This window comes from Pongo abelii, chromosome 7, assembly GCF_028885655.2.
Source record: "Pongo abelii isolate AG06213 chromosome 7, NHGRI_mPonAbe1-v2.0_pri, whole genome shotgun sequence".
Lineage (NCBI taxonomy): Eukaryota > Metazoa > Chordata > Mammalia > Primates > Hominidae > Pongo > Pongo abelii.
In genome coordinates this window covers 29,618,742-29,633,459 of record NC_071992.2, presented here as the reverse complement: position 1 = coordinate 29,633,459, position 14,718 = coordinate 29,618,742, and the positions used below count along the sequence as shown (strand labels likewise).

Sequence of the window (14,718 nt, the reverse complement as noted above, 5' to 3'; positions counted from 1 at the left end):
GTGGGCAATAAAAGAAGAAAGAAATGTAACATCAAACTGAAAAGTTTCTGCATAGCACAGAGTGGATAAACACAAACCAACCAACCTACTGATTGACTGGAAAAAATATTTGCATATACAATAGCGGATAATATCCAAAATATATAAATAACTCAATAGCAGGAAAACAAATACTCTGATTAAAAAATGGGCAAAGAACCAGAATAGATATTTCTCAAAAGAAGACATATAAATCAGAAACAGGCATATGAAAAAATGCTTATTCAACATTACTATTCACCAAGGAAATGCAAATTAAAACACGATCACCTCACACCTGTTAGAATGATTACTATAAAAATGCAACTACCATATGCAGCAATCCCACTTCTAAGTGTATATCCAAAGGAACTGAAATCAGTATGTTGAAGAGAAATCTGTACTCTCATGTTCATGGCAACATTATTAATAGCCAAGATATGTAATCAACGTTAAGTGTCCATCAATGGATGAATGAATAAAGAAAATGTGGTACATATACACGTGGAATACTATTCAGCCTTTAAAAAGGAAATCCTGACGTTTGCAACAACATGAATGAACCTGGAGGACATTATGCTAAGTGAAATCAGTCAAGCAAAAAAGAAAAATAGTGCAACATCTCACTTACATACTGAATCTAAAGAAGCTGACTTCATAGAAGCAGAGTAGAATGGTGGTTGCCAGAGGCTGGGGGAGTGAGAGATGGGAGAAATGGGGAAACGTTGGTAAAGGGTACAAAGTTTAAGTTAGGATGAGTAAGTTCTGCAGATCTATTGTATGGCATGACTATAGCTAATGTATACTTGAAAATTGCTAGAGGCCGGGTGCGGTGGCTCATGCCTGTAATCCCAGCAATTTGGGAGGCCGAGGCAGGCGGATCAGGAGGTCAGGAGTTCAAGATCAGCCTACACAACATAGTGAAACCCCGTCTCTACTAAAAATACAAAAATTAGCCAGGCATGGTGGCACGCGGCTACTTGGGAGGCTGAGGCAGAAGAATTGCCTGAACCCAGGAGGTGGAGGTTGTGGTGAGGTGAGATCACACCACTGCACTCCAGCCTGGGCAACAGAGTGAGACCTGGTCTCAAAAAGAGAAAGAAAGAAAAAGAAAATTGCAAGGAGAGTAGATCTAAATGTTCTCATCACAATAAGTTGGTAAGTATGTGAGGTATAGATATATTGATTTAGTCATTTTACAATGTATACCTATGTCAAAATATCACATGTACACTGTAAATATTTGCAATTTTTATTTGTCAGTGATACCTTAATAAAGCTGAGGGGAAAGGAAAAGTCCAAACTGATCACTTATACTGGCAAAAATACAAACAAGCTGCTTTTCTCTCCAACTTCTAATAACACAAGAAACTATATGTCTTCTAGAACATTGCTAATTAGTACCTAAATTAGATTCTAATTAAGGGATAAGTAATGACTATTTTGCCAAAAATATTAACCTTCACTAAGCCACATGTTTAAAAACTTCGGTTTATAGATTTGCTTACTTAAAATCACTAGACTTTATAATCCAGCTGTGGAAATGACTACATGAACATAAAAGACTGGCTTACCTATCCTGTTTACATAAAGCAAAATTCCAAATATTAATGGAAATAAATAACTTCAATTATCCACTAGATCAAGGATATTTCAGTAGGAAGAATGTCATTAATGGTAGCAATCTTAAATGCCGAGACTTCTCCTAACTTTTATTTTGCCTGCAAATTATGCCAATAATTTAAAAGAAATATACCATACCTGTTTGATGGGTTCTGCAATTAAACATCCAACTACTCTCTTTTCATCAGATATAAAAAGAAAAGTTTTTATTTTGTTTGGACATTTAGGAACAACTTGCTGGAAGCCCAATTCATTATCAACAAGTTCTTGGACATCTTCTACCTAATGATTTTAAAAACCAAGACAGGTGAATGTTTTAAAAAGTACAATAGAAACTATACATATTTATATACACAGAATGTATGATTACGGTTACTTTAGCCTCTTTAATTTCTATTTCTTAAATTTATACATCTCCAAAATTATTTCACTATTGATGCATGTAGCTGCTACTGTGGAAACAAGGTTTTAAGAACCTATTTTAAAGATCATTTTCAGCAGAAATTCAGACACCTGGGAGGGATAAGGAATAGGAAGCATTAAAACAGATTTGTTTTAGCTTTATTCATTATTCACAGTGGCTAAACATCCAACCTCAGAAACACAGCCAACACCAATATAAGAAATAGACCCTGGGGGCCATTAATTTCTCAACACTGAAAGCTTAGTTTATCTTTCACAAGGGAAAGATGAACATAAAAGATAAGCTATGGAGCCTTATCTGCCTTCTTTACTCCTTTGTCCTACAATTCTTAGTTTTGTATAAATTGCTACGAAAGTAATCATTAAGCAGGTACCCAAGTGAATTATCTGTCAGCAAAGGCAGTTTGCACTTCAACATAGGTTGATTCCTTGGGGGTGGGGAAATGCAAGAGTTAAAAAGATAATTTTCCATACCTTTTTGATAGCAAAGCTTGGATCGTGTGGCAGAACCAACACGATTTTCCCATCCCAAAACTCTGCTACCACACGTTCTTTCTTCCAACCCTGCCAAAGGAAAACAAAAGGGTCAGAGTTTAATTTGTGAAGAGAAAAAAAACCAAGATTAAATAATTTGATATGGAGAAGACAAAAGGCTAAACAATAACAGATATTTAAAAAAAAAAAAAAGATGAAATCCAACTAAAAGTAATGTGGGAAGAGAAATAAAAGATGACTAAAACAGGTATCTGGCCTCAACAAGCTGATATCCTATCTGGAGACATGTATATGACTATAAAACAAGGTAAAGAGGTAAAGGTGCGGTGGCTCACACCTGTAATCCTAGCACTTTGGGAGGCCCGGGTGGGTGGATCACTTGAGGTCAGCAGTTCGAGACCAGTGGGCAGGTAGGGGAGGGGTAGAAGAATAAGCCAAATTCCAAGAAAAGGCTAAGTAAAAGTCCTTATATGTTTGTCCCTTGTGCTTGACAAGACCACAGATGGGCGCAGTCTTACAACTATTTTAATCTCAACCCCCAGCATAGTGCTTTGGCATGTGACCCTAGTGTTTGAATGATACTGAAGTATTATGGTACCGAAAAGGGTTTAAAAACCTTGGTAAGATGTCAGTGAGCATAATGGGGAAGGTGGTTAACTTGCCTTCAGGCTAAGGCAACTAACTGAATAAGCAAAGGTGCAGAGAATGGCAAAAAATCTGGTGTAACTGACTGACTGGAAAAAATGAGGTTGACATATTAGAAATACATTTAATAAGATCCATGACAAAACTATAAAATGTTCCTGAAAGACATCAAAGATATGAATCAATCAGAGGTATACTAAGTTTCTAAGTATACACTAGATTTATACTATAGTATATACTAAGTTTATATAATAGTATGTGCTATACTAAGTTCCTAAGTTATACTAAGATTTTTTTTCCCTAGAGAAAATGGCATTAGTTTGACTAGTTTCAATAAAAATTCGAATAGGTTTTTCATTTGGGGGGAATGTGATAGGCTCTTTTTTTAATTGAAAGAGTAAATGTGCAGAAAGTCAAGACATTTTTTACAGAGAAGGATGAAAGGGAACTTACCTAACTATACATCCAATACAGTATGAAGCTACATTTATAAAAGTATGGCACTAGCACAGGAACAAATGGATGGTGCAGAAGTGTCCAATAACAAACCCATTTATATGTGGGAATCTGGTATGCATTAAATGTGGCATTGCTAATCAGTGTGGAAGATAAACTAGTCAAACAGTAATGTTGGCACACTTTGCAGTCCTTTAGGAAAAATATAAGGATCCATCTCTAACACTATGTCTTGAAAAACTTCCAGTGGATTAAATGTCTAAATATAAATTTTATAGCTATAAATCTTTTTAAATATACAAAAACTTACTAATTTTGGGATGAGATGATGTTCCTGACTTAAGAAACCAGAGGTCACAAATTAGCTAAATAAAAATTTTGTTTTCTTTGTAGCAATATACACCACAAAAAGGTTAAAAAAAAATCCAAGTAATGGTATTTGCTTGTATATGCAGAAAATATCTCTGAAAGATATATAGATGAACCTGTTAATGCTGGATGCCTATAGATAGGGGAACGAGGTTTCTGGAAGGGGTATGGAGAAAGTTTTCACTGGATATACTTTTGCAGTCTGTGAAATTTGAATCATGTGAAAGTATTATTATATCAAAAATATAAATTCAAACCCTTAAAAAAAGGGACAGGGAGAACGTATTTGTAACCTAGGAATGATATTCAAAATATATAAAGCATAACATGCCCAGTATGTTTCCACAAATTAAAGAAAGAAATCCAATATAGTATAGTCTGGCTTCATCAGAGAATGTGGCTTATTCCAGCGGCAGGAGCTTAGAGCTGGAGAGGGAATGTGTCATGTGACAAGGTGGGCAGGAGCCAAATATGAAGAGATCTGCCAGCCAAGGTAAGGAGTCTGGGTTTTATTCCTAGTGCAACAGAAAGCTGTCAGATTTGAAGCAGACAATGTCAGAACCTATGTTTTAGAAAGAACTTTCTGGCTGATGTAGAGATCAGATCAGAGAGGGCAAGAATTTAAACTATACACATACACACTTTCTCTTTTGTATATATTTTATATGCACATATATAGGAAAGGGTGAGTCCAGATTAAAGAGCACCAAACTTCTGGTGGGAACTTTTTCTTTCCAGAAGTATGTAGAATCATACTAGACTTATGTTTCATTTATGGCTTTTTTTTTTTTTTTGAGATGGAGTTTCGCTCTTGTCACCCAGGCTAGAGTGCAGTGGCACAATCTTGGCTCACTGCAACCTCCGCCTCCCGGGTTCAGGCGATTCTCCTGCCTCAGCCTCCCGAGTAGTTGGGATTACAGGCGCCCACCACCACGCCTGGCTAATTTTTTGTATTTTTAGTAGAGGCAGGGTTTCGTCATGTTGTGCAGGCTGGTCATGAACTCCTGACCTCAGGTGATCCACTCACCTCAGCCTCCCAAAATGCTGGGATTACAGGCGTGAGCCACTGCACCCGGCCTAGACTTATGTTTTAAAACGTTATTTCTGGTAGCACTATGGGAACCCAGAAAGCAAGCTGTTTCAATAAACAGGCTAAAAATATTGTGAAGGCATTAACTGTGGCAATAAAAATAGGGAAAAAGGAATGTATCTGAGTAGCAGGTACAATCATAAAGATAGGGCCAATGATAGGATGTGTTTGGACTTGAAAGGTGTTCAATAAATGGGTGGGACCTCTCCTCTAAGAAAAAACCTGGAGAAGTCATGGGAAGGCTATTTTTTTCTAAGGCTATCTATAAAGACAACACTATAGTGGGAAGACAGTATCTCTGCAGTCTCTGAATTTTGTGTATCTTGACTGTTCAGCTCTACTCAGAATGCAGTGTTTACAAAATATTTGTCTACATTGAGATAGTAAGCTTGAAACACCATCATTAAAAGTTAACTTTTCCGGCTGGGTGGTGGAAAAGAATGTCTCTTCTAAAGTAGTTCTACTTCTAGAACAAACTGAAAGACTATGTTTTGGCTCACCACATATTTGATTCCTTCCAGAAACCTGTGGTGATGCTGTACATGCTGCATTTCATCTTCAGGGTTGGAAGCAGTGTATATCATACCACAAGACTTGCACACAGTAGCCCCAAAATGTTTCTGACCAGCGTCCTATAATTGGGGGGTAAAAAAAGAAACCCATTTAAATACAGCACAAATAGCTCTAAATTAAGTTCCTATAACCATTCATTCAAATTTCACCTAATTTTTTTTTTTTCTGCTGACACAAGTGAAAAACTAAATGAAAATCTGGTTACTATATCCTCCTTCCCTCCCCCAAGACAAAATGAAATGAGATCAGGCCAGGTGCAGTGGCTCACGCCTGTAATCCTGGCACTTTGGGAGGCTGAGGTAGGTGGATCACTTGAGCCAAGGAGTTAGAGACCAGTCTGGGCAACATGGTGAGACTCCATCTCTTTGAGGGGGCGGGGCGGGGGGTGGGAAGAGAAGAGACCTAAAAATGCAATAAATTGATGAAAGGGAATTATTTGAATGGACAGTGTAAAACCAAAGATTCTTTTATTTTTACAAGATTATTTACTAGACCCGTGGTTCTAAGAAAGAATAAGATTAAATTGTGGAAATTATAGCTAAAATAAACAATGGAACTTTTTAATGAAACTCTTAAAGACCTGAAAAAGCCTTATTTCAAACAGGAAGGGCAAAAATTTAAGGACTTCTATAGAATTATACAATATTTTTCCTTAAGCAGCTAAGAATATTAAATTATTTTAAAGAATATTAAAATTATTTGACCCAAGAGTTGACAAAAAATAAAGTGCAGGAAAAGCACAGATAAATTCAAGGATATTCAGTGTCACCACCTACAACTCCCATTCTGTCACATAAAACATTGCTTAATGCCATTGAAAATACCAAGTTCTGAACTGTCTAATACAGGGGTTGGCAAGCTTTTTCTGTAAAGGGCTAGATAGGACAAGCTTTGTTTGGAATTTACTCACAATGATGAGCTGGTCTTTTGTTTTTTTACTTGTATCTCTGGTATTAGTATTTTTCTGGATATTGGTCTGTTTCATGAAGTTGACAGATCCCACAGAAAACTGTTCTTCACCTAAAGATCTTGACACAGAAAATTGATAAATATTATGTAAATTTACAATTTTTGAGGAATTACAAGGGAAAGAAAGCAGCCATTTATCAGAGTACCTCGCAATTTTTAGTGCTTTCTATCTGACATTAACTTGATGAGGTAATAGGGACAGGAACAACGAGAAACCTGAGGCCCACTCAGAGAGGGTCAGTAATTTACTCAAGGTAAAGTAACTAGTAAATGGCAGTGTTAACACTCAAATTCTGGTCCTCTGACTCCAAGTCCTAGGGACTTTCTTCTACAATATCAGATGCACACAGATGGACACTTTGGAAATTGACTTCACCCTTTAAAAAAAGATTTTTTTGCTTTATCAAATCTTAGGACAATATTTACCCTATACAGCTATAAAGAAATTCCTGGGGTACTGGAGAAAATAAGTATAATGCTGAACTTCACAGATCCACAGGAAATCAGAGTCACCATCATATTATGGCCCATCAATATTTTACCTGGGCAATGAAGCTACTAAATTTGCTTTTCCTCATACCAAAAGCAGCATCTCACTACTCTGAAATTCTTAAGGAAAAAAAAAAAACAGAAACATATTTAGGCTGGATAGATGTAGTTGAGACAACCTTTACCTATTATGAAAGAATGTTGAGATTCACTTTATAGAGGTTGCAAACTGGAGCCCCTCAGGCTAAATCTTGCTAGCAGATATGTTTTGGTTGGCCCATATGGTATTTAAAAACTTTGGATTAGCTACCAATATTTTAAAATCTAGAGATTTCACTTAAAAATGTGTATTTCCAATATTAAAAGAGACACTGTAAGATCACTAAACCTCTATTCCATCAAAGAATCTATGAGCTCGAACTTGGAATAGCACATGCCCTTTTAAATGGGCAATCCTTCAGCTGGCCCTAGTCTCCACCCAGCCTGCTGGTTCTGTAGATACTGAGTTTGTAACCCTTGCCTTGTAATGAAAGGACCTTGGTTTTCCAGGGACCAAAGGAGTAGAAATCCCTAAAGAGTACAAGTAAATAAGAAAGAAAAAAAAACCCCTAGTACCCAAAGTAAGAAGTTCAAACAACAGGAAAAAAAAACCTGACAAAGTAGGAAAAAAAAAAAAAAAAAAAGGTGGAGCATTGGCTCCACTGCATTAAGCTAAGTCAAGCTGTCTTCTTACCATTTGTCTAAAAAGTAGTTTTCAAATTGACTTGACAAATCTATGCTAAGAAATACATTTCACATGACTAGTACAGACATAAAACCAAAGTTTCACTAAATATACTTGCTGTGTGAGAGATACACTATTCCACTAAAAATAAATGCTATTGTTGGAGGCCAAAAGAATGAGGGTTGTGACCAACTCAGTATACCACTGGAGGCTATATGAGCAAACAGCAAACTGTTCTCATGAATGCAGGTTGGCAAACTGACAAACTGCATCTGCCACCCAGAAGGAATGCTGAGGGCAGTCATGCCCAGGCACAGTGTTTCTTGCGATTATCTATAGGCACATTTGAAGCCTGTTAGCAATCATGTGAACCTGTGATAAATCAAGCAGCTGACCTTTACCTCCTCCTCCCTGCTCTTTCTACCCAATAAATATGAAAGGCTGTAAAAGCTCAGGGCCCTTGCTCACTAGAAGGAGCTCCTAACCCCTTCTTTAAAAAGATCCTTTTGTCTTTGTCTTCATTTCTGCATTCGTCCACCTTCGTTCAGTCCCATAGTAACTGTTACAAGATATGACACCCTAAACAGGTCTGATGAACTACTAATGGGCTGCTTCCTACAGTATGAAAAAACACTCGTTCAAGTCACTGACCCTTTTCACCTTATGCAGCCTTTGCTAAGTAACTCAGGTCTCCCTGACCCTGCATGCGTGACAGCCATCTCTTTGCTTCCATTTCAGCAACTGTAACACTATATTTGTTTAAATGTCTACCCTCCTCTAACCATAACCTCCTTGATAGCAAGACCATGTTAATTATCTTCACATCTCTAGAACTCAGTATAGTTCAATAGCATGTGATACTCTTTAAATGTTCATTGAATTTTAAAAACCAAAAAACAAATGTGAGACTAAGCACCTTGAGAATCTGTAATCTATCTGAAGTAATAGATTAAATCTCAAATTGCTGATAACTGACATTTTGGAGTCTACAAAAAGAGCAATATCATATTATTTAACAAATAGTATCCCACTATCTTTTTTTTTGAGATGGAATCTTGCTCTGTTGCCCAGGCTGGAGTGCAGTGGCACCATCTTGGCTCACTGCGACCTCCACCTCCTGGGTTCAAGCTAGTCTCCTGTCTCAGCTTTCTGAGTAACTGAGATTACAGGCGTGCCCCATCATGCCCAGCTAATTTCTGTATTTTTTGGAAAGATGGGGTTTCACCATGTTGGCCAGGCTAGTCTCAAACTCCTGACCTCAGGTGATCCACCCACCTCAGCCTCCCAAAGTGTTGGGATTACAGGCATGAGCCACTGCGCCTGGCCTGTCTCTTTATGCTAGACTAAATTAGTATACACTTTTTTCAGTTAATTGTTGTAGGCTTCTGCTATGGTTTGAACATGTCCCCCAAAGTTCATGCCTGAAAACTTAATCTCCAGTGCAACAGTTTTGGGAGGTGGGGCCTAATAAGAGGCGTTTAGCTCATGATGGCTCCACCTTCATGAATGGATTAATGTTGATTATTGAAGGATGTGAGGCTGCAAGCCAAGTTCTCTTGTTCTCTCATGCACACTCTCTTGTTCTGCCTTCTGCCATGGGATCATGCAGCAAGAAGGCACCCACCAGATGTGGCTGCTTGATCTCAAACTTCTCAGCCTCCATAACTGTGAGCCAAATAAATTTCTGTCCATTATAAATTACCTAGTCCATGGTATTTTGTGATAGCAACACAAAATGAACTAAGACAGCTCCCATCTTCAATAAAAGGTCATGAAAGATGACAACACAGGTGAAAAATGGGAAAGGTGAGAAAAACTAGAAACAAACCTTTGAAGAGGGAAAGCTGCCCACCCATCCTAATCACTGAGGCAATTTAAAGTGAGGTGCTCTGAGAGTAAGGAAAATGTAGCTGGGAAGTTCCTTAATATCTGGAGTTATTTATAATCAAATGGGGAGAGAAGGATCAAAGCTGCTTAGGAAGAGGATGTTTAGACTATAAGAAACTACTTTTTCAGAGCTCTGCTGCCTATCATGCTCTCTACCCATCCATGCCTCCCCCATCGCAGTCTTTAGCTTTGAATAGGGTACTGGTAGCTTCAGCTATACTTTATGATAACATTAAGCTGCTGCAAGTTACTTACTCCTCCAGCCAGCTTTCTCATCTACAAAATGGGGTAATAATGGTACCTACATCATGAAGTTGTAAATGCTTATTAAATTGTAGCCACTATATTATCACCCAGGGAAGGCAATATAACCTAATGGGCATTTGATTCAGATATAGATTCTAGTCCTGGTCCTAGCACCTAATAGCTGTGCAACTGTGGCTAAATTACTAACAGTTTCTTAGGCTGAAAATAGAATAATAGTATCTACCTTCTAAGTTGTTGTGAAAATTAAGATAATAGATATAAAACTACTTATTATGGGTAAGGTATGATATAATAATGTTAGCAATTATTATTACTCAAGTATATAAAGATCTTTTCCATCTTTCAGCTCTTAAGTTCTTATGATGTTTCTATGAGGGACTGATTTCATCACCCTATTCTCAATACTATTCTCCTATTCCCCTTAGTGAGGAAGAAAAAAAAACTCCCCAAATTAAGTAGCATGAGACTGAAAAAGAGACCCAGAGGACCTGTGTAATTTATAAGGCTTGGACTTTAAAACAATAACAATTCTCACCTTTTTGAATTGACTGAAGATGCACTGAAGATTGGATAGACAGTGGACTTAGGAGAAACTGGTAGGGGAAAAATCATGATAATGTGTATTACCAAATAAAATCAAAGCTTTAATTCGTAAGATTTCAAAGGTTAATAAGACAAAATACTACTCAAGATCAAGATTTAACAAAGAGGCAAAGGTAATTCCATGGAGGAAAAACAGTCCTCAACAAATGGTGCTGGACCAATTAAATGTCCACATGCAAAAAAATTACACCTATTCAAACCGTACGTAAAATTAACTCAAATGGATCACAGATCTAAATGTAAAACTATGACCAGGCGTGGTGGCTCATGCCTGTAATCCCAACACTTTAGGAGACCAAAAGCGGGAGGATCGCCTAAGGCCAGGAGTTCAAGACCAGTCTGGGCAACTTAGTGAGACTGTGTCTCTATAAAAAAAAAATTAATAATAAAGTAAAAACATAAAACTATAAAACGTCTAGAAAAAATATTAGGGAAAAATCTTCATGAACTTGGATTTGGTAATAAGTTTTTACATACAACAGCAAAAGCATAATATATTTATAAAAAATTAATTTGGACTTCATCAAATTTAAAAATTTTGCTCTACAAAAAATAAAGAGAATGAAAAGATAAGCCACAGATTGAGGGGAGAAAATATTTGCAATCATATATCTGATCAAAAACTTGTATCCAGAATATATAAAGAATTCTTAAGGTACGTCGATAGTTCAGTGATAAATGAGAATTACTACTGATACACCCAACAACATGGATGAACCTTAAATGTATTACTAAGTGAAATAAGCCAGACCCGAAAGGATATATATGTGTAATGTTTTTCCTGGAAAAGGTAAAACTATAGAAATAAAAAGCAGATTAATGGTTGCCAGGGGGCTGAGGGGAAGGAAAGTAACAACAAAATGTAGGCATACGGAAATTTTAGGGTGAAGGAACTGTTCTGTATGGTACTGTAATGGCTAATACATAATTCTATACATTTGATAAAACCCACAAAACTGTAAAAATCAAAAAGAATGAACTTCAATGTACATCAAATGAGAAAAAAAATACGTATAAATATCAACCAGGCTATTGAGGTAGCCTAAGATGGAATGCAGACTGTGAGAAATGAATCTAACTATATTAGAACTGTATAGCATAACGACACTGAAGGAGGTAGGGGGAAAAAGAGAAGCTGTCCTAAGTAACTTTAGCAAATGGTGTTTTGACTAGAAGTTATAAGGATAAAGACAGAAAGACTGCACGTAAAATTGCACTCTAGGCCGAGTTCAGTGGCTCACGCCTGTCATCCTAAAAAATATGTATATTATTTTATATATATATATTATTTAACTATATATGGAATTCTACAAAGGGAAAAAATTGAAAATATATCACATTTAGAGAAGAATGGCATGAGCTGATATAGGATTCCACAAAAGCTTACTTCAGCAATAATTACATACAGAAAAAGAGACTGAATTAGATAAGATTCATCTCAACCTCAGCATAAACTATGAGATGAAAGGTAAGGGAGGCCAAGGCGGCTGGATCACCTGAGGTCAGGAGTTCGAGACCACTCTGCCCAACGTGGCGAAACCCCGTCTCTACTAAAAATACAAAAAAATTAGCCAGGCATGGTGGCAGACACCTGTAATGCCAGCTACTTGGGAGGCTGAGGTAGGAGAATCGCTAGAACCCTGGGAGCAGAGGTTGCAGTGAGCTGAGATTGTGTCATTGCACTCCAGCCTGGGTGACAGAATGAGCCTCTGTCTCAAAGAGAAAAAAATTGCACTCTAATTGGTTATTTCTCACAGGGGTATGAATTAACAATTATGAAACTGTTTTACATGTTTACTGGGACAGAACAAATAAGTAGGTGGATAGTGAATATTAAGAGCTAAGTTTCTCACTGTCCAAGAAGGAAGTTACAGATGAAAAAAGGACAGAATAAATCCTGGAGTACTGGATTAGAGTTGGAGATATCCATGTCCAGTTGGCAATATGCAATCGAAGAAATAAGACAGAAAATGTCACAGACAAGACTAAAGACACATGACAATTAAACATAATATAGTACTTTGGATTGGATACTGGGACAGAAAGAAAACATTTATAGAAGATTCCAAATAAAGTTTAGAGTTTAGTTAACAGTAATATACCACTACCAATATTTGGTGAACTCCAAATAAAGTCTAGTGTTTATGGCCGGGCACAGGGGCTCATGCCTGTAACCCCAGCACTCTGGGAGGCTGAGGCGGGGGGATCACTTGAGGTCAGGAGTTTGAGACCAGCATGGCCAACATGGTGAAACCCCATCTTAACAAAAATTAGCCGGGCATGGTGGTGGATGCCTGTAATCCCAGCTACTTATGAGGCTGAGGCGGGAGAAATGCTTGAACCCTGGAGGCAGAGGCTGCAGTGAGCCAAGATGGTGCCACTGCACTCTAGCCTGAGCAACACAGCGAAACTCCATCTCAAAAAAAAAAGAAAGTCTATACCAATACAAGTTTCTTAGTTTTGACAAAAGTATTATAAGATGTTAAGAATGGAGGAAACAGGGTAAGAGATACACTGCTACTCTCTGTACTTTAACTTTTCTGTAAATCTAAAATTATGGCAAAATAAACAGTCTATGAAAAGAAAAGAGCAAAGTTAAAACAGCAATTGATTTGAGGAATACAGTAAGTTGAGAGTGGGCTAAAAAAACAAACTTTAACTTTGCATTGAAAAATAATTAGAGCTCATCCTCTAGAAACAAGGCCAAGGCAGGTGAGAGTCTGAGCTGCTATTGGTAAGTTACTTAACCCAATTCCATTTCCTCATCTATAAATCGGCATATCAGGACCTAGAGTAGTTGGGAGAATTAAATGATAAACTGTAGTTATTAAGTAATAAAATTTTGGTCTTTTTATATTACTTTCATGATTTCTCCCATATCCTTATACCATTTGTATTATTTTTATTCACTATTTTTCTTTAAATTGACTTAGACAATGTACTAAAATATATTTTAAAAGAAAAATTTATAACTATTGTAAGTAGATGCCTTTTTGTTATATCTTCTATTGTATCAGTGCTTTGAGCACAATCTATGAAAAACATAACGTATACTAAATACTTAGCACTGCCTTATATTCAGCACTCAGTAAACACTAGTTATTAACATCACATCTCAGAATCATAAAAAAAAGCTTTATGTATTCATAGTTTAGTAAGCTATTTAATTGAACACAGCATAAATTAGGAATAGGATTTCAGAACTGACAGGAATTTAAAAATTAACTTTAACTCTTTAGAGATATCTTCCTAGATCATACAGCTAATTATTAGTAAACCTAGACAAAAATCCATGGTTCTTGATGCTTAATTTCAGTGTCATTTATAAAACTTAGTAAGCTCTGCTCACAATTGGGCTTTGATCACAAATATACATAATAGTTTTAACTTCTATTATTTTGGGTGAAAGATAGAGTAGGTATGATTTTATAATGAGAACACTTAACTGTAGAGAGCTTAAATAACTTGGCCACAGCCATAGACCAATTAAGCCTAATATTTTGTCTAAAATTTTAACCTAGGATCTCCTTGTTTCTTGTTTTTCAAAACGCAATGCACTGCTTTACTACAGAAAACAGTGTCACAGAGATAAACAAAGATACTAACCACAGGCACGCTACTGAAAAAAGAAAGACCCAGAAATCATAAGAATTATTATTATACAATGTATGTAATAAAGCATTATTTTAAGTAGCTAAATTCATGTGAGTTTTCTCTTACTTGTCTTATTCTTACCAAGAGAATCCTCTGAAGGAAAAGCCTCATTTTTATCAACTTTATGTTCCTTTGAAGAAACTCTGTCATCTGATGAATCCTGAAAATAGGTTTAAAAAAAATAAACAAATCTGTAATTTTTAACTATTTTCTAGTGAATGAATCCCAGCAGATCTATTTCTAAAATAAAAGATTTGGTTTATTATGAATTACATTTCATAATGTGATTTTCAATCAATTGTCAAACTATTTTTTAGGAAAACTTCCCCTGTATTCACTAAGTGTACATTACCTTTAAAGCCAGAGTACAGCAGGGCCTGGTGGCTCATGCCTGTAATGCCAGCACTTTGGGAGGCCGAGGTGGGTGGATCGC

General features: G+C 36.7%; 1 protein-coding gene across 5 annotated transcripts in view; it reads right to left on the bottom strand.

Moving 5' to 3' along the window:
* Window positions 1–14,718, bottom strand: part of ESCO2 (establishment of sister chromatid cohesion N-acetyltransferase 2) — a 33,960-nt gene that overhangs the window by 13,730 nt on the left and 5,512 nt on the right. For all 5 annotated transcript variants that reach the window (XM_024251076.3, XM_063726597.1, XM_054561372.2 and 2 more), the window contains exons 4-9: window positions 14,367–14,445; window positions 10,564–10,621; window positions 6,603–6,720; window positions 5,620–5,751; window positions 2,539–2,628; window positions 1,780–1,923 (exon numbers count right to left, since the gene is read on the bottom strand). In XM_024251076.3, coding sequence (XP_024106844.3) covers window positions 1,780–1,923; window positions 2,539–2,628; window positions 5,620–5,751; window positions 6,603–6,720; window positions 10,564–10,621; window positions 14,367–14,445 — 621 coding nt within the window. The remainder of the gene's footprint in view (window positions 1–1,779; window positions 1,924–2,538; window positions 2,629–5,619; window positions 5,752–6,602; window positions 6,721–10,563; window positions 10,622–14,366; window positions 14,446–14,718) is intronic.